Source organism: Rhinopithecus roxellana, chromosome 16 (genome assembly GCF_007565055.1).
Source record: "Rhinopithecus roxellana isolate Shanxi Qingling chromosome 16, ASM756505v1, whole genome shotgun sequence".
In the NCBI taxonomy this organism is placed as follows: Eukaryota; Metazoa; Chordata; class Mammalia; order Primates; family Cercopithecidae; genus Rhinopithecus; species Rhinopithecus roxellana.
Genome location: NC_044564.1, coordinates 98,884,735 through 98,910,459, shown reverse-complemented (window position 1 = coordinate 98,910,459; position 25,725 = coordinate 98,884,735). Strand labels below are relative to the sequence as shown.

The window sequence follows — 25,725 nt, the reverse complement described above, 5'->3', positions numbered from 1 at the left end:
GGCGGAGCTTGCAGTGAGCTGAGATCGCGCCACTGCACTCCAGCCTGGGTGACAGAGCGAGACTCCGTCTCAAAAAAAAAAAAAAAAGGTCCCATAGAGCCTCTGCGTGCACGCTTCTAGGGCTGGAGAGCCCACTACCAAACATGCCTGCCCCTTCTACTCAGCACCCGGAAGCCATTTCTTGTTATGAAATAAAAATGATCTCCGCTTAACTTCAAACTCAAACTACCACAAAGTCAAAATGAATGAGTCTGTTTCTGTGACAGGCCTTCAGAGTCATCTTCTTGTTACTCATTTATTTATTTATTTAATGTATTTTTTTTTTTTTTTTTTTTTTTTTGAGACAAAGTTTCGGTCTTATTGCCCAGGCTGGAGCGCGATGGCACGATCTCAGCTCACTGCAACCTCTGTCTCCCGGGTTCAAGCGATTCTCCTGCCTCAGCCTCCTGAGTAGCTGGGATTACAGGTGCCTGCCACCATGCCCGGCTAACTTTTTGTATTTTTTTTTTTTTTTTTTTTTTGAGACGGAGTCTCGCTCTGTCTCCCAGGCTGGAGTGCAGTGGCCGGATCTCAGCTCACTACAAGCTCCGCCTCCCGGGTTTACGCCATTCTCCTGCCTCAGCCTCCCGAGCAGCTGGGACCACAGGCGCCCGCCACCTCGCCCGGCTCGTTTTTTTGTATTTTTTAGTAGAGACGGGGTTTCACCGTGTTAGCCCGGATGGTCTCGATCTCCTGACCTCGTGATCTGCCCGCCTCAACCTCCCAAAGTGCTGGGGTTACAGGCGTGAGCCACCGTGCCCAGCCCTTAATTTTTGTATTTTTAGTAGAGACGGGGTTTCAACATATTGGCCAGCCTGGTGTCAAACTCCTGACCTCAGATGATCCACCCGCCTTGGCCTCCCAGTGTTGGGATTATAGGCGTGAGCCACTGCGCCCATCTCAAATTTTAAAATATTTTTAGTAAAGCCAAGGTTTTGCCATGTTGGCCAGGTTAGTCTCGAACTCCTGACCACAAGAGATCCAACCCCCCATCCCGGGCCTCCCAAAGTGCTGGGATTACAGGCATGAGCCACTGCATCCAGCCATTTTTTTTTTTTTTTTTTTTTTTGAGATGGAGTTTTGCTCTTGTTGCCTAGGCTGGAGTGCAATGGCATAATCTTGGCTCTCACTGCAACCTCTGCCTCCCAGGTTCAAGCAATTCTCCTGCCTCAGCCTTTCAAGTAGCTAGGATTACAAGTGCACACCACCATGCCTGGCTAATTTTTGTATTTTTAGTAGAGATGGGGGTTGACCATGTAGCCCAGGCTGGTCTTGAACTCCTGGGCTCAAGTGATCCACCCACCTCAGCCTCCCAAAGTGCTGGGATTGTAGGTGTGAGCCACTGCACCCAGCCTTATTATTATTTTTAGAGATGGGGTCTTGCTATGTTGTCCAGGCTGGATTGTAACTCCTAGGCTTAAGTGATCCTCCCACCTCAGCCTCCCAAGTAGCTGGGACTGCAGGCACACACCACTTCACTCTGCTAGACTCCTCTGTTTTCAAGACAATATCCTTAATTGATTTGCTAGAGGGGTTGGGAAAGGGACTCCTGATGTGGCAGTATAGGATAATGGTTAGAATATGGGATTTTGGAGCTGAAACCAGGTTATCTCACTAAATAACTATGTGGCCTTTCACCACTTACTTATCTAAGCTCCAGTTTCTATAGCTGTAAAATAAGGATAAAGACAATACCGGCCATGCACGGCGGCTCATGCCTGTAATCCCAGCACTTTGGGAGGCCGAGGGGGGCAGATCACGAGGTCAGGAGATCGAGACCATCCTGACTAACACAGTAAAATCCCATCTCTACTAAAAATACAAAAAAATTAGCCTGGCGTGGTGGCATGTGCCTGTAGTCCCAGCTACTTGGGAGGCTGAGGCAGAAGAATTGCTTGAAACCAGGAGGTGGAGGTTGCAGTGAGCCAAGATTGCGCCACTGCACTCCAGGCTGGGCAACAGAGCATGACTTTGTCTCAAAAAAAAAAAGACAATACCTACTTCTAAGAGCTGAGGTATGAATTAAATGAGATAATATACATAAAGCATGAAGGAAAAAAAGTACATAATACATGAGAGTTATGAATTTGGTTATTATTATATTTTATTGCAGGCAACACTTTTTATCTTCAAAGTTGAACATATACAAAATTCCGGAAAATTAATCATTTCTATATACCAGAAAAGTCTTAAAGGAGTACTGCAAAACTTTTTTTTTTTTTTTGAGATGGCATGTTGCTCTGTCACCCAGGTTGGAGTGCAGTGGTGTGATCTTGGCTCACTGCAACATCTGCCTGCCGGTTCAAGTGATTTTCCTGCCTCAGCCTCCCAAGTAGCTGGGATTACAGGCACCCACCACCAAGACCGGATAATTTTTTGTATTTTCAGTAGAAATAGGGTTTCACCATGTTGTCCAGGCTAGTTTTGAACTCCTGACCTCAAGTGATCCGCTTGCTTTGGCCTCCCAAAGTGGCCTCCCAGAGTGGCCTCCCAAAGGATTACAGGCATGAGCTACCGTGCCTGGCCTGCAAAAACTCTTTGAAACAAAGGTCTGCCAAACAATTTATCTTTGAATTAGTGTTTATGGTATGCCTGCTGGTTGTTCAAGGAGCCCCCGGTGTCCCAAGGAATTTAATTTAAAATTATCTGAAATGGTTTTTGCATAAATATGCTCCTTATAGTATATATATATATATATATATATTTTTTTTTTTAGAGTCAAGGTCTCCCTCTATTGCAAAGGCTGGAGTGCAGTGGTGCAATTATGGCTCACTCCATCCTCAAACTCCTGGGGTCAAGTGATCCTCCAGCCTCCTGAGCTGATAGGATTATAGACATGAGTCAGCATGTCTGGCTTGTTCATTACAGTATTGTTTATAATAAAGAAGAATTGGAAATAGCCTAAGTGTCCATCAACAGGTTTAATTATTGGTACAGCCATGATGAAATATTATGCACTTTTTTTTTTTTTGACACGGAGCCTTGTTCTGTCACCCAGGCTAGAATGCAGTGGCATGATCGTGGCTCACTGCAACCTCCACCTCCCAGGTTCAAGGGATTCTCCTGCCTCAGCCTCCCTGGTAGCTGGGATTACAGGTGCCCGCCACTGCATCCAGCTAATTTTTTGTATTTTTAGCAGAGACAGGGTTTCACCATGTTATGTTGCCCAGGCTGGTCGTGAACCCTGACCTCAGGTAATCCACCCACCTCCGCCTCCTGGGTTCAAGCAATTCTGCTGCCTCAGCCTCCTGAGTAGCTGGAATTATAGGCACCTGCCACCGTGCCCAGCTGATTTTTGTATTTTTAGTAGAGAAGGGGTTTCACCAGCTTGGCCAGGCTGGTCTCAAACTCCTGACCTCATGATCCACCTGCCTCAGCCTCCCAAAGTGCTGGGATTACAGGCATGAGCCACGGCACCCAACCTAAGCACTTATTAAAAATGATGGTGAAGGCCGGGCGCGGTGGCTCAAGCCTGTAATCCCAGCACTTTGGGAGGCCGAGACAGGTGGATCATGAGGTCAGGAGATCGTAGACCATCCTGGCTAATACCGTGAAACCCCGTCTCTACTAAAAAATACAAAAAACTAGCTGGGCGAGGTGGCAGGCGCCTGTAGTCCCAGCTACTCGGGAGGCTGAGGCAGGAGAATGGCGTAAACCCGGGAGGCGGAGCTTGCAGTGAGCTGAGATCCGGCCACTGCACTCCAGCCTGGGCGATAGAGCGAGACTCCATCTCAAAAAAAAAAAAAAAAAAAAAAAAAATATGATGGTGAAGGCCAGGTGGTGTGGCTCAATGCCTTTAATCCCAGCACTTTGAGGGACTAAAGCTGAAGGATCACTTGAGGCTAGGAGTTTGAGACCAGCCTTGGCAATGCAGTGAGACCCTGACTCTAATATTTATATTTATATAATAATAATAATTTCAAAATGTTGGTGAAGACTTTCTGATTGCATGGAACAATACTTAAGTGAAAAATTCAGGATACAAATGTAACATATAGAATTATCTCTGTTCTTTTTTTTTTTTTTTTTTTTGAGACAGAGTCTCGCTCTGTCACCCAGGCTGGAGTGCAGTGGCGCAATCTTGGTTCACTGCCATCTCCGCCTCCCGAGTTCAAGTGATTCTCTTGACTCAGCCTCCCAAGTAGCTGGGATTACAGGCACCCACCACTGCACCCAGACAGTTTTTCTATTTTTAGTAGAGACGGGGTTTTGCCATGATGGCTAGGCTGGTTTCGAACTCCTGATCTCAGGTGATCCTCCCGCCACGGCGTCCCAAAGTGCTGGGATTACAGGCATGAGCCACCATGCCTGGCCTATCTTTTTAGTCTTATTTATTTATTTATTTATTTATTTTTTATTTTTTATTTTTTTGAGACAGAGTATTGCTCTGTTACCCAGGCTGAGTGCAGTGGCCCCATCTTGGCTCACTGAAACCTCCTCCTCCTGGGTTTAAGTGATTCTCCTGCCTCAGCCTCCTCAGTAACTGGGATTACAGGTGTGTGCCATCATGCCCGGATACTTTTTTAATTTTTAGTAGAGACAAGGTATGTTGGCCAGGCTGTTCTCGAACTCCTGACCTTAAGTGATCCACTTGCCTCAGCCTCCCAAAGCTCTGGGATTCAGGTGTGAGCCACCGCACCAGGCCTCATTATCCCTTTTTAAATGCCAATTTTGCTGTGGGAAAAAGATACCAGGTAAGAGATATAACAAAGAAGTCTAGAAGTGAAACAGTGAGGCCTTTTTTTTTTTTTTTTTTTTTTTTTTTTGAGATGGAGTCTCGCTCTGTCGCCCAGGCTGCAGTGCAGTGGCTGGATCTCGGCTCACTGCAAGCTCCGTCTCCCAGGTTTACGCCATTCTCCTGCCTCAGCCTCCCGAGTAGCTGCGACTACAGGTGCCCGCCACCTCGCCCGGCTAGTTTTTTGTATTTTTTAGTAGAGATGGGGTTTCACCATGTTCGTCAGGATGGTCTCGATCTCCTGACCTTGTGATCCGCCCGTCTCGGCCTCCCAAAGTGCTGGGATTACAGGCTTGAGCCACCGCGCCCGGCCAGGCTTTTCTTTTTTAACTTCCGCTTCCTATATTAGGTAATTTGTAGACTGGGATGGCCCTGACCAGCCCCAAGGTGCCCACCAGTCCATACTTGCGTCAAATACGTGCAGCTTCGTGTCCTGCACAGGCTGGGCACCTCTCTCTCCGCCCCCAAAGACATATAGCTGGTTTCCAATGGCTGCCGATGATGTGTGGAATGTTCTTGGGGATGGTGGGGGGCTGGTCACTTCTGGCGTGGTCCACATCCTGGTTTCTGGGCCAGAGAGAATGCAGGCACTTAAAATACCAAGGTTGAGGGGCTTCTGACCTTGACTCTGGGGCTGAGTGAAGTCAGTTTTCAAACTCCAATCCCAAGTGGGGACAGCATAGTTTCGGGCAGGGATCTCATACTCACAAACATCAAGGAAGAATGAAGATGATACTTAGGATTTGCCAAGACAGTCCAAAATCCCCAAGATTTAAAAGCCGTAAGTAAAAGAATGGGGTCAGGCTGGGTGCAGTGGCTCTTGCCTGTAATCCCAGCACTTTGGGAGGCCAGGGCAGGCGGATCACTTGAGGTCAGGAGTTCGAGACCAGCCTGGCCAACATCGGGTGAAACCCCATCTCTACTAAAAATCTAAAAAACTAGCCAGGCATGGTAGTGGGGACCTGTAATCCCAGCTCCACAGGAGGTTGAGGCAGGAGAATCACTTGAACCCAGGAGGCGGAGGTTGCAGTGAGCTGAGATTGCACCACTGCACTCCAGCTGGGGTGACAGAGCAAGGCTTAATCCCCCCCCCCGCACAAAAGGTCAATTTGTTTTTGGAGGCCTTCAGATATCCTCTCTGAACCCTCTTCCACTTTGCTCACTATTGCTCCCCCTAATATCTGCTAAAATTCATTCCCACTAGATGCCAGAGTCCAAGTATGCCAAATTTCCCAGAAAATGTGGCCAATAAAAGAACACAGGTGGCCGGGCGCGGTGGCTCAAGCCTGTAATCCCAGCACTTTGGGAGGCCGAGACGGGCGGATCACGAGGTCAGGAGATCGAGACCATCCTGGCTAATACGGTGAAACCCCGTCTCTACTAAAGAATACAAAAAACTAGCCGGGCGACGAGGCGGGCGCCTGTAGTCCCAGCTACTTGGGAGGCGGAGGCAGGAGAATGGCGTGAACCTGGGAGGCGGAGCTTGCAGTGAGCTGAGATCCGGCCACCGCACTCCAGCCCGGGCGACAGAGCGAGACTCCGTCTCAAAAAAAAAAAAAAAAAAAGAACACAGGCAGGCCATGTGCAGTAGCTAATACCTGTAATCTCAGCAGTTTGGGAAGTCAAGGTAGGAGGATTTCTTGAGCCCAGGAGTTTGCAGCTAGACTGGGAAACAAAGCAATATCTTGTCTCTACAAAAAATCAGCCAGGTGCGGTGGCTCACGTTTGTAATCCCAGCACTTTGGGAGACCAAGGTGGGTGGATCACTTGAGGTTAGGAGTTTGAGACCAGCCTGGCCAACATGGTGAAATCCCATCTCTACTAAAAAAAAAAAAAAAAAAAAAAAAAAAAAAAAAAAAAAATTAGCCAGGTGTGGTGGTGGGGACCTGTAAGCCCAGCTACTCAGGAGGCTGAGGCAGGAGAATTGCTTGAACCAGGAGGCAGAGGTTGCAGTGACCTGAGATCATGCCACTGCACTCCAACCTGGTTGACAAAGTGAGACTTCATCTTAAAAAATAATAATAATAAAATAAAATAAATTAAATGTTAAAAAATATTAAGCTGAGCACCGTGGTTGTAAGGCCTGTAACCCTAGCACTTTGGGAGGCCAAGGCAGGAGGATTGCTTGAGCCCAGGACTTTGAGGCTGCAATGAACTATGATCGTGCTATTGCACTCTAGCCTGGGTAAAAGAGTAAGACCATATCTCGAAAAAAAAAAAAAAAGAAATGAAAAAAAAAGTAGACAATACTATTACATTTCAGTAGCAGTAATAATAGTCCCTACTAAACAGTAAATGCTAAATAAATATTAATTTCCCTATTTTACAGATAAGAAAATTGAAGCAAGGATGGATTAAGTCACTTTTTTAAAGTGACGTGGCTAGCCAGGCTCGTTGGCTCATGCCTGCAATCCCAACACTTTAGGAGGCTGGGGCAGGTGGATTGCTTGAGCCCAGGAGTTTGAGACCAGCCTGAGCAACATGGCAAAACCCTGTCTCTACAAAAAACTACAAAATATTAGTCAGGTGTGGTGGCGTACGCCTATAGTCCCAGCTACCTGAGAGGCTGAGGTGGACGATTAATTGAGCCTGCAGCAGTTGAGGCTGCAGTGAGCCAAGATCACACCAATGCAACTCTAGCCTGGGTGACAGAGTAAGACAAAGAAAGAGAGAAAGAAAGAGAGAGACAGACAGATAAAGTGACATGCCTAAGAAATGGCTTAGTTGGAATTTAAACTCTGTTTCAGTAACACCAAGATCTATGTAATTCCCACTCCTCTGACTTGAGAATAAAATTTCATCACATAGATAGATGTATAGAAACTTATTTCTTTTAAGGATGAAGCCTGGATTTTATAGAAACAGATGCATTAATTGAGCACCCTCAATGGGCAGCATCATTGCCCTAAGCACCGCCATCCCTGGTGTCTTCACTCAAGCCTGGGAAGTGAGTGGAAGTATCTCTACTTTTAGATGAGGAAACTGAAGTTCTGCACATTTAAATCCTTTCCTGAAGGTTATAGCATATGTGCATAGCAGAGCAGGAGTTTGAACTCAGTTCTATTAGTCTCATACTTGCTCTACCATAACACAACAAGAAATTCTGTCTTTTGTAAAAGGTCTGCATCCAATATCTAAAATGCCACAGGAAACATCTGTAATATGTGTGGGACTCAAACGTAGACCTGGAGACTGAAAAAGTCTCAGCCTACATGCAAAGCAAAATGTAGCTGTCTCTATAGCTACAGATCTTGGAGAGCTTTTGGACCTTAGAGGGAGCTAGAAAGGTATACATGTCACCTCGAGGCCCAGAAGACCCTGGGGCCATATTGCTGCCAAGTCAAACACCAGCGCAAAGAATCACAAAGGAGTCCTGAGCATTTGAGGGACTTGCCTTGGTAGCAACTAATACATATTTCATATTTCTTGGGCATGATATCAAATTATATTTTCTAGGAGAGAAAAGGGATATGATAGAAAACCACCCTCTTTAATATAAAAATTAGCTTGGCATGGTGGCATGTGCCTGTAATCCCAGCTACGCGGGAGGGTGAGGCTGGAGAATCATTTGAATGTGAGAGGCAGAGGATGCAGTGAGCTGAGATTGCGTCACTGCACTCCAGCCTCGGCAACAGAGCAAGACTCTGTCTCAAAAAAACAAAATAAAATAAAATAAAATAAAATAAAATAAAATAAAATAAAATAAAATCACTCTCATTGACAGAAGCTTTCCAAATTCTCACTGTATTTTATTTCAATGGATACCATTGTTGAAAATCAAAAGGCCAGAGTTCCAGAACTGATTTCCCTTTGCCAAACCTTAACTACACCAACTACCACAATTATTGAGCATTAATTATGTGCCAGATACTGAGTTTATTTAAATCCTTGACAAATTAACAAGGTAGAAACTATTATTATCCAATGTGACAGAACACAGAGGCAGAGAGAGATTAAGTCACTTGTCCAAGGTCATAGTTAGTGCCTAGCAAAGCAGAGACCCTCATCTGTGCCCTTAACCACCACATCATACTGCTACTCCTCCAAGCAAATTGGCTTCACAATTAGCCAAATGGTCTGCCAAGTGTCTATCTCTTTCTTCTTCTTTTTTTTTTTTTTTTTTTTTTTGAGACGGAGTCTCACTCTGTCACCCAGGCTGGAGTGCAGTGGCGCGATCTCAGCTTACTGCAACCTCCACCTCCCAGGTTCAAGCGATTCTCCTGCCTCAGCCTCCCAAGTAGCTGGGACTACAGGCACCTGCCACCACGCCCAGCTAATTTTTTTTTTTTTTTTTTTTTTGTATTTTTAGTAGAGACAGGGTTTCAGTATGTTGGCCAGGCTGGTCTGGAACTCCTGACCTTGTGATCCGCCCTCCTCATCCTCCCAAAGTGTTGGGATTACAGGCATGAGCCACCATGCCCCGCCGTTTCTACTCTACTTCTGACAGTGTTCTGTACCCTGACTATTCAACAATAAACAAACTCTTCCCTTTGAAGCACTTATGTTCTATAGAGGGAAGGCAGGGAGGAGGAGGGACGACAGGAAATACATACCCAAACAAATAAATCAAATTAAAAGATAACATACTGTCTAAATGTGCTGAAGGAATTTAAATACTTGACACGTAAGAAAATTTGCTCCTAGTTCCTAAACTCTGACCAACTATTATACAAATAGATTTTTATTTTTATTTTTATTTTTTTATTGGGCAATACTCAACAAATGCATTAGGTGGGCAACACCCCAAATATATTGCTGATAGAGGGAACTGAGCAAGAGTTGGCTGACATGTGAAAAATGTCCAGGTCAAAAAATGCTTTTTTGACAGGGAGTCTCACTCATTGCTCAGGCTGTGGTACGATCTCGGCACACTGCAACCTCTGCCTCCTGGGTTCAAGCAATCCTCCTGCCTCGCCCACGTCAGTAGCTGGGACTACAGGCATGCACTATCATGCCTGGCTAATTTTTGTATTTTTAGTAGTGAAGGGGTTTCACCATGTTGGCGAGGCTGCTCTCTAACTCCTGACTTCAGGTGATCTGCACACCTCAGCCTCCCAAAGTGCTGGGATTACAGGTGTGAGCCACCGCGCTGGCCCAAAATGCATATTTAAACTGTGTACAAGTTTTTTTTGCCTATCAAATTAGCAATGTTTAAAACTGATAAATTCAGTGCTGGTCAGTAATGAAAGAAACATTGTTAAACACAGTTGGAGAGAGGATAAACTGGAAAAATCTTTCTGGAGAGCAATTTGGTAATGTGTATCAAAACCTTGAAAAGGCCGGGTGCCGTGGCTCAAGCCTGTAATCCCAGCACTTTGGGAGGCCGAGACGGGCGGATCACGAGGTCAGGAGATCGAGACCATCCTGGCTAATACGGTGAAACCCGTCTCTACTAAAAAATACAAAAAAACTAGCCGGGCGTTGAGGAGGACGCCTGTAGTCCCAGCTACTCGGGAGGCTGAGGCAGGAGAATGGCGTAAAACCCGGGAGGCGGAGCTTGCAGTGAGCTGAGATCAGGCCACTGCACTCCAGCCTGGGTGGCAGAACAAGACTCCGTCTCAGAAAAAAACAAAAAACAAAACAAAACAAAACAAAACAAAAAACCTTGAAAAGGTTCACAATATTTTACCTAGTCTTTTTATTTCTTGGCAGGAACCCTAAGAAAATAATTTGAAATACAGTCTATGACTTCTGAATGAAGATGTTCACTGCTTTGTTAATTATAATGGTAAAAACCTGAAAGGAACTAAATGTTCATAAATGGAGGAATTATGGTATTATGGAGTATTTTATATATAATGGAGCATGATACAGCCATTAAAAATGATATTGGCCAGGTGCAGTGGCTCATGTCTGTAATCCCAACACTTTGGGAGGCTGAGGCAGGCAAATTGCTTGAGCCCAGGAGTTTGAGACCAGCATGGGCAACATGGCAAAACCCTGTCTCTACAAAAAATACAAACAAATTAGCTAGGCATGGTGGCAAGCGCCTGTAGTCCCAGCTACCTGGGAGGCTGAGCTAGGAGGATCACCTGAGCCTGGGTGGTGGAGGCTGCAGTGAGCTGTGATCAAACCACTGTATCCCAGCCTAGGCAACAGAGTGAGACCCTGCCTTGGAAAAAAAAAAAAAGTTAACAACAACAAAAAAACCCAAAACAAAACAAACAAATGATATGATATTAACAAAGCACTGTTATTAATAACAAATCAATTATTTTTGCTAAAGCCAAAAAAAATCACCTATTTCTCCTGGCATTATGAAATTAGAAGGAACAAGTTATGAATGTGTAAATATAGTATGATCTCAGGCTTGTGAAAACAGAGAAAAGACAGGAAGAAGACAAAGTTGGGTCGGGCATAGTGGCTCACACCTGTAATTCCAGCACTTTGGGAGGCCGAGGTGGACAGATCACCTGAGATCAAGAATTTGAGACCAGCCTGGCTAACATGGAGAAACCCCATCTCTGCTAAAAATACAAAATTAGCCAGGCATGGTGGCGCATGCCTGTAATCCCAGCTACTTGGGAGGCTGAGGCAGGAGAATCGCCTGAACCCAGGAGGCAGAGGTTGCGGTGAGCCGAGATTGCACCATTGCACTCCAGCCTGGGCAAAAAGAGTGAAACTCCATCTCAAAAAAAAAAAAGGACAGAAAGTTGTTAATAGCCTTAATATAATAGGATTGTGGATGACTTTTCCCACTTATTTGTATTTTTCAAGTATTTTACAATGAACATAAATAATATTTGTAACGAGAAAAACAAAAACAAACAAAAGGCAAAAAGACACGTCCACTTCCCCACAGGTGGATCCAGGTCAGTGTTTCTTCAGTTTGGCACTACTGACATTTTAGACCAGATAATTCTTCCCTGTGGTGGCTGTCTTAGGCATGACAGGATATATATACAACAATATCTGGCCTCTACCCCTAGAAGCCAGTAGCCCACCCTACCCCCAGTTGTGATAACCCAAAATGTTTTCAGATATGGCCAAACGTCCCCCAGGGAGGACCTTTGGAGGACCTTACTGGAGGACCACTAATCTAGGTGACTTGGGTTCTAAGCCTGGCTCAGTCACTGACTCTCTTGCGACTTTATTTTTTTAAATTTTTCTTTCCTTTTTCTTTTGAGACAGAGTCTCACTCTGTCACCCAGGCTGGAGTGCAGTGGCACGATCCCAGCTCACTGCAATCTCCGCCTCCCGGGTTCAATCGATTCTCCTGCCTCAGCCTCCTGAGTAGCTGGGATTATAGATGCCCACCACCATGCCCAGCTAATTTTTGTATTTTTAGTAGAGATGGGGTTTCACCATATTGGCCAGGCTGATCTCAAACTCCTGACCTCAAGTGATCCGCCTGCCTTGGCCTCCCAAAGTGCTGGGATTACAGGCGTGAGCTACCATGCCAGGCCTCTTGTGAGTTTAGGAAAGTCACTTTCCCCTTGATAAACCTGAGTTGCCCATTTGGCATAGCTGTTCTCTGAAGTCCCTTCCAGCTTTGACATTTAACAAGTTAAAAATTGTACATGTTACCAACAATTGTTTTTATTCTGTTGTTTTCAGATTATGCTACAAGTTAAAATTCCTATTTTCTATGATGTCAGCAAAGTTAAATGGTAATCAGTATAATCCAAATGTACTGGAATTATAATTGGATACACACACACACACACACGAACATTTATTTGTATGTACATAAATAAAATAAGCTTTGGCTACTTACCAGGATTCAGGACTTGTAGACAATTTCGATTTCCTGATTGGTTGGCACCTCCAAATACCCAGATATGGTCAGATGTGCAGGAGGGAACGAAGCTAGCATGTTCATAGCGGGGCAAGAGGCCCTTGCAGGTAACTAAGTCCCACTGGTGTTTTCCTGGAAAACATTTCACCCAGTTCCTAGATTGGGGCTGCCAACTGTTATACTGGTTGGCACACTTGGGGAGGGTTGTGAGAAGAGGGCCATAAACATAAATGAAAGCCACTGAATCACTTAAAGGGCATGTTGTCAACCTCCAGAAAGTTCTATAATAGATACTTAGGGGGCTGTCTGCCTAGTCCATAGACCCTGTTCTATGGAAACTGTCCCCACTTTGTCAACCACAAGGGTAGATCCCAGATGATATGTTTGTACTACACTTTGACTTTGTAGCTTTAGCTGATTGGGTTGAAGGTAGTCAATGAAACCAGAATGAGCCAACCAGATCAAGTGCTTCCACTTTCTCATGCTCCTGGGCTCTACTTCCTGTCCTTGAATTCTTTGAAACATGCCTGTATCGGCCAGGCACAGTGGCTCACGCCTGTAATCCCAGCACTTTGGGAGGCCCAGGTGGGTGGATCACGAGGTCAGGAGATTGAGACCATCCTGGCCAACATGGTGAAACCTCGTCTCTACTAAAATACAAAAAAATTAGCCGAGTGTAGTGGCATGTGCCTATAGTCCCAGCTACTTGGGAGGCTGAGACAGGGGAATCGCTTGAACCCAGGGTTATTTTACTTGGTTAACCAAGCAGAGGTTGCAGCAAGCTGAGATTGTGCCACTGTACTCCAGTCTGGAAAGACAGCAAGACTCCATCTCAAAAAAAAAAAAAAAAAAAAGAAAGAAACACGTCTGTATCTGACTAAATAAATTCCTCCTTTTTCCTCTGGTTTAAGTGGGATTCTGTTACTTGCAAATAAATGATGGCTGGCTAAAACAAGTTCACAGAATAATAATACCTAACCTTGGCCAGGAGCGGTGGCTCACGCCTGTAATCCCAGAACTTTGGGAGGCCGAGGCAGGCGGATCACGAGGTCAGGAGATCAAGACCATCCTGGCTAACACGGTGAAATCCCGTCTCTACTAAAAATTAGCGGGGCATGGTGGTGGGCGCCTGTAGTCCCAGCTACTCCGGAGGCTGAGGCAGGAGAATGGCGTGAACCTAGGAGGCGGAGTTTGCAGTGAGCCGAGATCTCACTGCACTCCAGCCTGGGTGACAGAGCGAGACTGTCTCAAAAAACAAATAAACAAACAAACAAAAAAAGCCTAACCTTTATTATTAATAGTAGTTATTTTACTTGGTTAAGCAATTATACAAGACCTTTACAGGCATTATCTTGTTAGATCTGAAGCAAGTTATTATCCCTACTTTATAGGGCACTGCGTAGCCAGGGTCACCAAGCTATTAATAGGTTGCAGTAAAGACGTAACTGAACTAATTTAATGTAATTGAGGGCTAGAAGTGATTTAATTTACTTTTGAATTTTTTTTTTTTCTGAGATGGAGTCTTGCTCTGGAGCAAGGAGTGCACTGGCTTAATGTCAGCTCACCGCAACCTCCACCTCCCAGGCTCAAGCGATTCTCCTGCCTCAGCCTCCCGAGTAACTGGGATTACAGGCGTGCGCCACCATGCCTGGCTAATTTTTGTATTTTTAGTAGAGATGGGGTTTCACCATGTTGGCCAGGCTGGCCTTGAACTCCTGACCTCAAGTGATCCGCCTGCCTCGGCCTGCTAAAAGTGCTGGGGGATTACACTTTGTCCAGCCTACCTTTGATTTTTTTAGTGCAGGGAGTAGAAATTCAAATGCCTAGGCAGGAGTAACAAAGACTGTGGCAAACTGGAGAATAAGAGCCCTCTTGATAGGTGGCAGCTGAGTTCCATTTAATTGTTGCCATGTAGACAAGCAGGCCTAACGACATTAGATTTTCCAACATTATTAAGAGAAGCCAAACCATTTAAATGTCTATATAGATTTCTGCATGATTGGTTGGTAAACAATTTAAGATTAGGCTGGGCGTGGTGGCTTATGCATGTAATCCTAGCACTTATGGAGGCCGAGGTGGGTGGATCACTTGAGGTCAGGAGTTCAAGACCAGACTGGCCAACATAGTGAAACCCCATCTCTACTAAAAATACAAAAATCAGCAGGGCATGGTGGCGTGCACCTGTAGTCCCAGCTACTTGGGAATATGAGGCAGGAGAATCACTTTTTTTTTTTTTTTTGAGACGGAGTATCGCTCTGTCACCCAGGCTGGAGTGCAGTGGCTCGATCTCTGCTTACTGCAACCTCCGCCTCCCGGGTTCTGAATGACATGCCATTCTCCTGTCTCAGCCTCCCGAGTAGCTGGGACTACAGATGCCCGCCACCAAGCCTGGCTAATTTTTTTTGTATTTTTAGTAGAGATGGGGTTTCACCGTGTTAGCCAGCATGGTCTCGATCTCCTGACCTCATGATCTGCCCGCCTCGGCCTCCCAAAGTGCTGGGATTACAGGTGTGAGCCACGGTGCCTGGCCCAGGAGAATCACTTTAACCCAGGAGGCAGAGGTTGCAGTGAGCCAAGATCATGCCACTGCACTCCAGTCTGGATGACAGTTTGAGACTCCATTTCAAAAAAAAAAAAAACTTAAGATTAAAACAATATGGAAATGTTACGCAGACCTAACAAAATACGTAAGTGGGCCACCATTGTTCAACTTCTGCCCTTGTGTGGAGCAAAGAATAATTGTTTCTTTATTTTATTTTATTTTTTCTTTTTGAGACAGTCTTGCTCTGTCACCAGACTGTAGTGCAGTGGCGTAATCTTGGCTCACTGTAACCTCTGCCTCCCAGATGCAAGCGATTCTCCTGCCTCAGCTAGGACTATGGGCACATGCCATCACGCCCAGCTAATTTTTTTTGTATTTTTAGTAGAGATAGGGTTTCACCATGTTGGCCAGGATGGTCTCCATCTCCTCACCTCATGATCTGCCTGCCTCGGCCTCCCAAAGTGCTGGGATTACAGGCATGAGCCACTGCGCCCAGCTAATAATCGTTTCTTATTAGCAGGTTCATTCATTCATTCATTCATTCATTCATTCATTCATTCAAATACTTACAGAGCACCCACTCTGTTCTAAGCCCTGTGGTAGTATCTGGCATACAATGATAAGGAAAACATGCTACCTGTTTCTAAGGAGCTTATGTTCTTGTGGGGCAGATGGACAGGAAACAATCACATGTGATAGGGCTGTGAAGGTAGACAGGATAGAAGAGCACATGAGACTACGGACATAGAGTCATGTAGTGCCTGAACGAGTCCAGAGGTAACGGGAAAGGTTCCTGGCAGAAGAGACATTTAATCTGAAATCGGAAAGATACAGAGTAGCCAGATGATAAGAAAAGGGAAAAACATTCCTAGCAGAGGGATCTGTGTGTGCAAAGGCGTGGAGGCCAGAGAGCTCAAGCTGTGTTCAAGGAACTGAAGGACATCCAGTGCAGCAAATGTGGGTTGGAGAGAGCCAAGAAATGAGGTTGGGGCCGGGCGCGGTGGCTTACGCCTGTAATCCCAGAACTTTGGGAGGCCAATGCAGGCAGATCACTTGAGGTCAGAAGTTCGAGACCAGCCTGGCCAACATGGTGAAACCCCATCTCTACTAAAAATACAAAAATTAGCCAGGCTGGTGGCATGCACCTGTAATCGCAGCTTAGTGGGAGGCTAAGGCAGGAGAATTGCTTGAACCTGCGAGACAGAGGTTGCAGTGAGCCAAGATTATGCCACTGCACTCCAAGCTGGGTGACAGAGTGACATGCTGCCACAAAAAAAAAAAACAAGGCCAGTGCGGTGGCTCACGCCCGTAATACCAGCACTTTGTGAGGCCGAGGTGGGAGGATCACAAGGTCAGGATTTGAAGACCAGCCTGATTAACATGGTGAAACCCCATCTCTACTAAAAATACAAAAATTAGCCGGGTGTGGTGGCACACACTTGTAATCCCAGCTATTCAGGAGGCTAACGCAGGAAAATCGCTTGAACCCAGGGGGCAGAGGTTGCAGTGAGCCGAGTTCATGGCACCACTGCACTCCAGCCTGGGCCACAGAGCAAAACTAGATCTCAAAAAAAAAAAAAAAAAAAGTGAGGTTGAGAAAGGTCTGAAATAGGAAGTGACATGGTCAGATTTGTATTTTAGATGATATTCGCTGGCTAGGTATAGAAAATACACTGTATAGTGGGTAAACTTGGAAGCAGGGAGACCGGTGAGGAAGCTATTGTAAGTCTAGTTGAGAGACAACAGTGGCTTGGACTACAGTAGTAGTAGTGGAAATGGACAGACATGGATAAAGATAAGAGATATGTGGGTTAGAGAGAGCCAAGAAATGAGGTTGGGGCCAGGCGCGGTGGCTCATGCCTGTAATCCCAGCATTTTGGGAGGCCGAGGAGGGCGAATCACAAGGTCTGGAGTTCGAGACCAGCTTGGCCAACATGGTGAAACCCAGTCTCTACTAAAAATGCAAAAGATTAGCTGTGCGTAGTGGTGGGCATCTGTAATCCCAGCTACCCAGGAGGCTGAGGCGGGAGAATTGCTTGAACCCAGAAGGCTCAGGTTGCAGTGAGCTGAGATCGCGCCACTGCATGGCTCCAGCCTTGGCGACAGAGTGAGACTCTGTCTCAAAAAAAAAAAAAAAAAAAAAAAAAAAAATTAGCTGGGCATGGTGGCGCATGCCTGTGATCCCAGCTACTCAGGAGGCTGAGGCAGGAGAATTGCTTGGACCCAGGAGGTGGAGGTTGCAGTGAGCGAAGATCGTGCCACTGCACTCCAGCCTGGGCAATAAAAGTGAAACTCCATCTCAAAAACAACAAAGATAAGAGATAAGTAGGGCTTGGTGATATATTGGATATGTGGATAGAATGAGTGGTGGTAGTCATTGATGTATCCTATGGAAATATTTGATGAATAAATGGCTGGACAACCAAGCCTCCATAAGGGTTCTCTCCCCCTAAACAAGGAGGTATTGGTCAGATGACTGTGTGCCAGGGGCCTGCTAAGAAACCTTAGGGATCTGTCAGTGATATTCATTTTTTCTTTTCTCTTTTTTTTTTTTTTGAGACTGAGTCTCGCTCTGTCGCCCAGGCTGGAGTGCAGTAGCACGATCTTGGCTCAGTGTAACTTCTGTCTCCGCGGTTCAAGTAATTCTCCTGTCTCAGCCTCCTGAGTAGCTGGGACTACAGGTGACCACCACCACACCCGGCTAATTTTTTTGTATTTTTAGTAGAGACGGGGTTTCTTCATATTGGTCAGGCTGGTCTCAAACTCTAACCTCAGGCGATCCAGCCCACCTTGGCCTCCCACAGTGCTGGAACTAGAGGCGTGAGCCACTGGACCTAGCCCTGGCCATTTTTTCTTATAGGAAAACCCTGCTGGTATTTTTAGGAATGCCCTGCTAATGGCTAGCAGCACACAGCCCTGTTCTCTGGCCACAGGGCATGTACTCAGCAGCTGCTGGTCTTACCCAGATCCATGGCGTGCACGTCTGAGAAGCTTCTGTTTGGATTTGCTCCGCCAACAATGAAGACCTTCCCTCTCTTGGCATTACCAACTGGGGGTAAATATGAACAGCTGTGGCCAACTCGAGCACAGGGGCTGTCTCCGGGGAGAGTCAAGGTGTACCTGCCAAAGGAAGGATGTATTCAGGAGGCCTGAGCACAGAATAAACGCAGCAGTGTGTTCTTTCCATTCCTCATGAAATATTCACCAGAATGAAGGGTCTTGTGCAGACACTTCAAATTGTACCCAACAAAGCAGCACTTCTCTGATTAATAATAGTACCTCCCCCTTGCACATAGTCTTTGACTTTTCCATTTTTTCACTGTCTTCATCTCACAGTAATCTGGTAGGAACGCACTGGGCTATATTTTTCCCCATTTGGTAGATAGGGAAACTGATCTCCAGAAATGTTCAGTGATGTGTCTTGGCACAGGATGGTGGCTGTGAACATGGTGTGTGAATTCAGACAGATCTGGTTCAAATTCCAGCTCAGGTACTTCCTAGATGTGTGACCTTTTGGAAGTCACTTAACCTTTCTGAACTTTAGTTTACTCATTTGTGAAATGAGGACAGCAATAGTTCTTACTGCAAAAGATCATTATGAAGACTAAGACAAGACGTCAAAACAGGGCAGTGAAGGACTCAATAAACGGTGGCGAGAGCTTTATGTGCCACCACATGGGAACCAACAGCCCCGGGGCTCTTGCCACAAGCCAATGATTCCTCCCCATCAAAAAAATTATCCAGAATTTACTGATTTCAGAGCTTTTCCAGATTACTCATAAAGCTCAATCTGATGGAAGCCAAAGCTAGCACTATGAAAAATCACATACAGGATTTGGTCATTCCATTATCTCTCTCTCTCTCTTTTTTCTTTTTTTTGAGATGGAGTCTCACTCTGTTGCCCAGGCTAGAGTGCAGTAGTGCAATCTTGGCTCACCATAACCTCCGCTTCCTGGCTTCAAGCGATTCTCCTGTCTCAGCCTCCCAAGTAGCTGGGACTACAGGTACGCACCACCATGCCTGGCTAATTTTTGTATTTTTAGTAGAGATGGGGTTTCACTATGTTGGCCAGGCTGGTCTTGAACTCCTGATCTTGTGATCCACCTGCCTCAGCCTCCCAAAGTGCTGAGATTACAGGCGTGAGCCACCGTGCCCAGCCAGAGTCTCTCTATATTTTTTTAAGTAGAGACAGGGGTCTCGCTATGTTGGCCAGGTTGGTCTTGAACTCCCAGCCTCACGCAATCCTTCTGCCCTGGTCTCCCCAAGTCCTAAGATGATAGGGATGTGCCCACTGCACTCGGCCCATTCCACTCTCCACAGTGATTCTGAATGCTGACTGAGAAAACACACTTCAAGCTTCCTGATTGGAAAACAAATTTCTGTAGCTGTTTTTCAGGCCCTGTCTTATTTGACCTCTCTGGTGTTTGGGACTCCTGACCTCTCCCTTCTTCTTGTGCCTTTCTCCCAGCCTGGCTTTCCCACATCCCTTCCTTTGGTTCTGCACTCACCTTTCTGGCTGTCCTTTCTGCTTCTTTCTCTGACTCCTTCCCTACCAGCCACCTCCTCACTCTCAGTCATCCTTGAGTTCTCTTTTCCTCAGTTTACATTTGCTTACCTGATTAATGTTATCTGTGGTGATAACTTCAATTACCACTCATCTATATATTCATCAGTGGTGGCCAAATCTGTTTCCCATTCAGATCTCTATTCTGATGTCACTTAATCTACACAAAACCCCTTTGAGAGCCGGGCGCAGTGGCTCACACCTGTAATCCCAGCACATTGGGAGGCCGAGGCAGGCAGATCATGAGGTCAAGAGATCGAGACCATCCTGGCCAACATGATGAAACCCCATCTCTACTAAAAATACAAAAATTACCTGGGTGTGGCGGCACACGCCTGCAGTCCTAGCTACTCGGGAGGCTGAGGCAGGATCGCTTGAACCAGGGAGGCGGAAGTTGCAGTGAGCTGAGATCGTGCCACTGCACTCCAACCTGGCGATAGAGCGAGACTGTGTCTCAAAAACAAAAACAAAAACACTCTTTGAGGATAACAGCTGTTACCATCATCTGAGTTTTACAACGGAGGAACTGAGGCTTAGAAAGATTGAGTAATTTATCCCAAAAGCACACAGCCATCCAGAGATGGTGGATATTACAAAAAATTCCCTGCCTTGATAGCCCTTACAGACTAGTTGGGAAAAGAAACATTAAACAGTTTCACAACTATCTGTTTCACTTCAATTGTGGTAGAAAGGAGTACAGAATATATAGCATGAGGACATGTATGTCTTAGGAGGGTCTCACCCTGTAAGGAGCCAGGGAGATAGGGTGATCAGAGAAGGCTTCCTGAAGAAGCACCATTTGGATAGAGATCTGAAGTATGAGTAGAAATTAGCTGGGCAGGCCAGGTGTGGTGGCTCACACCTGTAATCCCAGCACTTTGGGAGGCTGTAGTGGGAAGATCACCTGAGCCCAGGAGTTTGAGACCAGCCAGGGCAACATAAAGAGACTGTGTCTCTATTAAAAAAAAAAAAAAAAAAATTAGCTGGGCGTGGTAGTACATACCCATAGTCCCAGTTACTTGGGAGACGGAGATGGGAAGGTTACTTGAGGCCAGGAGGTCGAGGCTACAATGAGGCACAATTGTACCACTGCATTCCAGCCTTGGTGGCTAGCCACAGAGGAAGACCTTGTCTCAAAAATAAAATAAAATAAGCTGGGCAAAGAGAGGGACGAAAGGTGGAGGGAAAGAGCAGTCCAGGCAGAGAGACCAGCATGAGCAGCTCCTGAGTGGAACAGTGCAGAAGAGAAAGAGAACAAAGGAACAAGTCATGGGATTTGAGGTTGGAAAAACAGGCAGAAATATTTTGCAGGGACCATTGGGCCAGTTTAAGAAATCTAATTTTTTGTTTGTTTGTTTGTTTGTTTTTGAGATGGAGTCTCCCTCCCTCTGTTGCCCAGGCTGGAGTGCAGTGACACCATCTCAGCTCACTGCAATCTCCACCTCCCAGGTTCAAGCAATTCTCCTGCCTCAGCCTCCCAAGTGGCCGGGATTACAGGCATGCACCACCACGCTCAGCTAATTTTTCTATTTTTAGTAGAGACGGGGTTTTGCCATATTGGCCAGACTGGTCTCGAACTCCTGGCTTCAAGTGATCCACCCACCTCAGCCTCCCAAAGTGCTAGGATTATAGGCATGAGCCATTGTGCCTGGCGAGGAGTCTGATTTTTTTTTTTTTTTTTTTTTTTTTTTTTTTTTTTTGAGACGGATTCTTGCTCTGTGGCCCATGCTGGAGTACAATGGCATGATCTCAGCTCACTGCAACCTCCACCTCCCGGATTCAAGCAATTCTCCTGTCTCAGCCTCCCTAGTAGCTGGGACTACAGTCACATACCACAACGCTGGCTAATTTTTGTATTTGTAGTTGAGATGGGGTTTCACCATATTGGTCAGGCTGGTCTCGAACTCTTGACCTCAGGAGATCCACCCGCCTTGGCCTCCCAACGTGCTGGGATTATAGGCATGAGCCACTGTGCCCAGCCCAGGAGTCTGATTTTTATACCAACACCAATAGGGAGGCACAAAAGGGTTTTAAACTAGGAAATGCCATGATTGGCTGTATTCTGGGTACATAGCAAGACAGATGCATGGAAGCCAGACTGGAGTCTCTCCTTGAAGGTCCTGTTGAAGAACTGCCACCTCTCTACAGCCTTCTGTGGGCCCTACCTTATAGCAGATCACATTTCATCACCATCACCTGCTTAGTCTATAGTCCCCAGTACAGAGACTATTTACAATTCTACCTCCCACACAGCACCCACACCCACACAGCAGCTGCCCCCATCAGGCCAATGCTAATTGTTGAAAAAAGGGTTGGTTGAACAAACAGCCAAGAAACAGTGAAGCCAGTTTAATCCAAATCTAATTTCCTAAAAATCTTAAAAATGAGTCAGAGCTCGGGGGAAGACACAGCATTGGAGCTGACGATGCCAGATGGTCAGTGCCTTACTCTTTCTGGTAAATGGATTTTAATAAAATCAACATCTGCTCTGTGATAATTACTGCCCCCCTATCTTTCCTCTGAAGACCTTCTCAGACAGTTTGAGTCTAATTACCAGCAACTGCAGACGGTTTCGTCTGTACCCTTTTTTGTTGATGATCAAATATGTTAGTAAACTACTTATAAATGAAACAAAAACTCATGCTTTTCTGTGGCTGGATCCTTCCTTACAGACCATGTTGCTTTCCTGGGCTTGTCTCCAGGTTCCAAGACTGGCAGCTGCTTCATGGTGTCCTATGCATAAGAAAGAAAGGCACTTTTTACACACTTATGATTATCATCTTAATCAATTCAACCTCCTTTTTAAACCTTTCCTGTTGAATGTACTAATTTCTAGGGCCTGACTAATTTGAATAAGCACCACCAACTTTTCATCTTTATTTTTTTATTTATTTATTTGAGACGGATTTTCGCTCTTGTTGCCCAGGCTGGAGTGCAATGGCACGATCTTGGCTCATGGCAACCTCTGCCTCCCAAGTTCAAGCGATTCTCCTCCCTCAGCCTCCCGAGTAGCTGGGATTACAGGCATGTGCCATCACACCTGGCTAATTTTTGTATTTTTAGTAGAGATGGAGTTTCACCATGTTAGTCAGGCTGGTCTCGAACTCCTGACCTCAGGTGACACACTGTGCCTGGCCAATGTATTTATTTTTATTCTTCTTATTTTTTTTAGATGGAGTCTCGCTCTGTTGCACAGGTTGGAGTGCAGTGGTGCGATCTCTGCTTACTGCAACCTCCCTCTCCCTGGTTCAAATTATTCTCCTTTCTCAGCCTCCTGCATAGCTGAGATTACAGGCGCCCACCCACACCTGGCTCATTTTTCTAGTTTTTCTAGTAGAGATGGGATTTCACCATGTTGGCCAGGCTGGTCACTAACTCCTGACCTCAGGTGATCTGCCTGCCTCAGCCTCCCAAAGTGCTGCGATTACAGGCGTGAGCCACCATGCCCGGCATTATTTTTTATTTTTTTATTTTCTTCTGAGATGGAGTCTCACTCTGTCACCCAGGCTGGAGTGCAGTGGCACGATCGTGGCTCACTGTAGCCTCCGCCTCCTGGGTTCAAACGATTGTCTGACCTTAGCCTCCTGAGTAGCTCATATTACAGGCACCAGCCAAAACGCCTGGCTAATTTTTGTATTTTTAGTAGATACGGGGTTTCATCATGTTGGCCAAGCTGGTCTCAAACTCCTGACCTCAAGTGATCCGCCCGTCTTGGCCTCCCAAAGTGCTGGGATTACAGGCATGAGCCACTGTGCCAGGGCAGCAGCTTTATTTATCAATTTATTGAGATGGAGTCTCACTCTGTCACCCAGCCTGGAGTGCAGTGGCGCGATCTCGGCTCACTGCAATGTCTGCCTCCCAGGTTCAAGCTACTCTCCTGCCTCAGCCTCCCAAATAAGCTGGGACTACAGGCAAGTGCCACCGCGCCCGGCTAATTTTTTTGTATTTTTCATAGAGACGGAGTTTCACTATGTTCACCAGGCTGGTCTTGAACTTGGCCAGCCTCGGCCTCCCAAAGTGCTGGGATTACAGGTGTGAGCCACCGAGCCCGGCCAGTTATTTATTTTTTAATTAAAAATAGAAATGGGGCTGGGCCTGGTGGCTCACGCCTGTAATCCCAGCACTTTGGGAGGCCAAGATGGGCGGATCACAAGGTCAGGAGATGGATACCATCCTGGCCAACATGGTGAAACCCCATCTTTACTAAAAATACAAAAAAAAAAAAAAAAATTAGCTGGGCGTGGTGGCATGCACCTGTAGTCCCAGCTACTTGGGAGGCTGAGTCGTGAAAATTGCTTGAACCCAAGAGGCAGAGTGAGTGAGCTGAAATCACACCACTGCACTCCAGCCTGGCGACAGTGAGACTCTGTCCCCCCCCCGCAAAAAAAAAGAAAAGAAAAAAAAGAAATGGGGTTTCCCTATGTTGTCCAGGCTGGTCTCGAACTCCTAGCCTCCTAAAGAGCTGGGATTACAGGTATGAGCCACTGCTCCCCGCCCAAAGGACAAAATATTTAAAGAGGCTGAGAAATACTGAGCTCTAGGATAAATCTTGGCCTCAGCATAGCATAGAAAGTAAGGCCTCCTGCTGTCAAGTTTTTTTCCGTGAACTCACCTCCACAATCTCTTGCATTATTGGTTTTTTTGCAGTTCTTATAATATGGCGGGCCTTTTCATAATTTTGTAGCCTATTCGGCTTCCCCTATTTGTAATGTCGCTTCCCTTCTGGGAAATTGGCAAACTCCTAGTCAACCTTCAAAGCCCAGTTCAAAAGTCCCTTCCCTGGTGAAACTTTCCCTGATTTGTCCTTTTCTCTTCCACGCCCTTCCACGTTACTTCCTTCTTCCACCCACTGGGCTCTTAAGGTATTAAGCCACCACCACTGCAGGAATCATTTGTATTGTTTATCTATTTAAAGCTTCTAGACTAGATTCTAGATTAAACTCCACTAGACTAAGTTCCTAGAGGGCTGGGCCTGTCAGATCCATTTTGAGAACCTACCAATGGACCTGGCATAGAGTAGGAGTGGGGGAGTGGCTAGTGAATGAAGAAAGAAAATAGATTGAGAGATGAATGGATAAATCCCACCTGCGGCCTAGGCCGCTGACAACTGTTCCCAAAGTCCAGAGCTCAGTTAGGTTGGCTTCACGTGGGTGGGACCTCCCGCAGCCGCCGCCGCTACCCGCCAGGCAAATCTCATCCCCACGTGGCAGTTCTAGGGGATAGGTGACGGGGTCGGGAGAAAACAGGCTGGTTCGGTCAAAGTGGCCAGGACGGAGCCAGGGAAGGCCTTCCCAGTTCTTTCCACCCAGCTTGGGCCCACTACCCTAAAGGATTCGGACCCCCTGCCCGAGACTGTAACAGACCCGGTATCCGGGGACCCTCGCCCCCAACCCTCCAGCCCGGGACCGCATTACCTGCGGCGATTTAGGCCAGTCGCGAGCCGTGACTCCGCCCCGGAGGGGCGGGGCTTAGGTCTGGGCCCTCCTCCCAGAACCCGGAAGAGCGTCCAGGCCAACCGCTCTATCCTCCCTGCTCAGTCCCGGGGGCCCGGCGCTGTCTTCCTGGGCTTGCGGTGGAGGGAACCCCCAGACCCGGAGTGGACGCCGGGTTGTGCATTTCTGGGGGAACCAAGCGGGCTGGGCCCTCCCTGGGTCCCTCCCTCCCAGAAGGGATAAATAAGCCGGGGCTCCTTGGAAACGATTTGCGCAATGCCGGGTTCGGGCGTTCGTTTGGGGAAGCCAAATTCCTGCAGCAGCTGATCTCTATAACGGGCTAACAGGGCCAGGCGCCACTTCACTCCAGCTTGGGCAACAGCGCGAAAACTCCGTCTCAAAAATAAATGAATAAATAAAAGGGGGCGATATAACAGTTACATTTCCAGTTACGACGATTGTTAACAGTTTCAAAAGGGGAGAGTTGAGCATGCAATCTGCCTGCGCAGTCTTCGGGCCAGCTCAAGATTTGGTGCTTTGAACAGCTGATTCATTCCATAATTGCCATTTGTAATTATGGCAGGTGCTGTGCTGAGCCAGACACCACCACCCTTGGCCTCCAGGAGCATACAGTCTTAAATAGAGATCAACAAAAAGACAACTAGGGACGATTGC

General features: G+C 46.5%; 1 protein-coding gene across 5 annotated transcripts in view; it reads right to left on the bottom strand.

The window, feature by feature from the left end:
• Positions 1-25,183, bottom strand: part of RABEPK (Rab9 effector protein with kelch motifs) — a 32,689-nt gene extending 7,506 nt beyond the window's left edge. The window contains exons 1-6 of one of the 5 annotated variants that reach the window (XM_030919269.1): positions 25,033-25,142; positions 24,704-24,830; positions 22,293-22,351; positions 18,017-18,174; positions 12,492-12,644; positions 5,180-5,341 (exon numbers count right to left, since the gene is read on the bottom strand). In XM_030919269.1, the coding sequence (XP_030775129.1) occupies positions 5,180-5,341; positions 12,492-12,644; positions 18,017-18,174; positions 22,293-22,345 (526 nt within the window). In that variant the 5' untranslated portion in view covers positions 22,346-22,351; positions 24,704-24,830; positions 25,033-25,142. The other 4 variants (XM_030919271.1, XM_030919273.1, XM_030919272.1 and 1 more) reach the window with 4 other exon arrangements.
• Between the last annotated feature and the right edge of the window lie 542 nt (positions 25,184-25,725).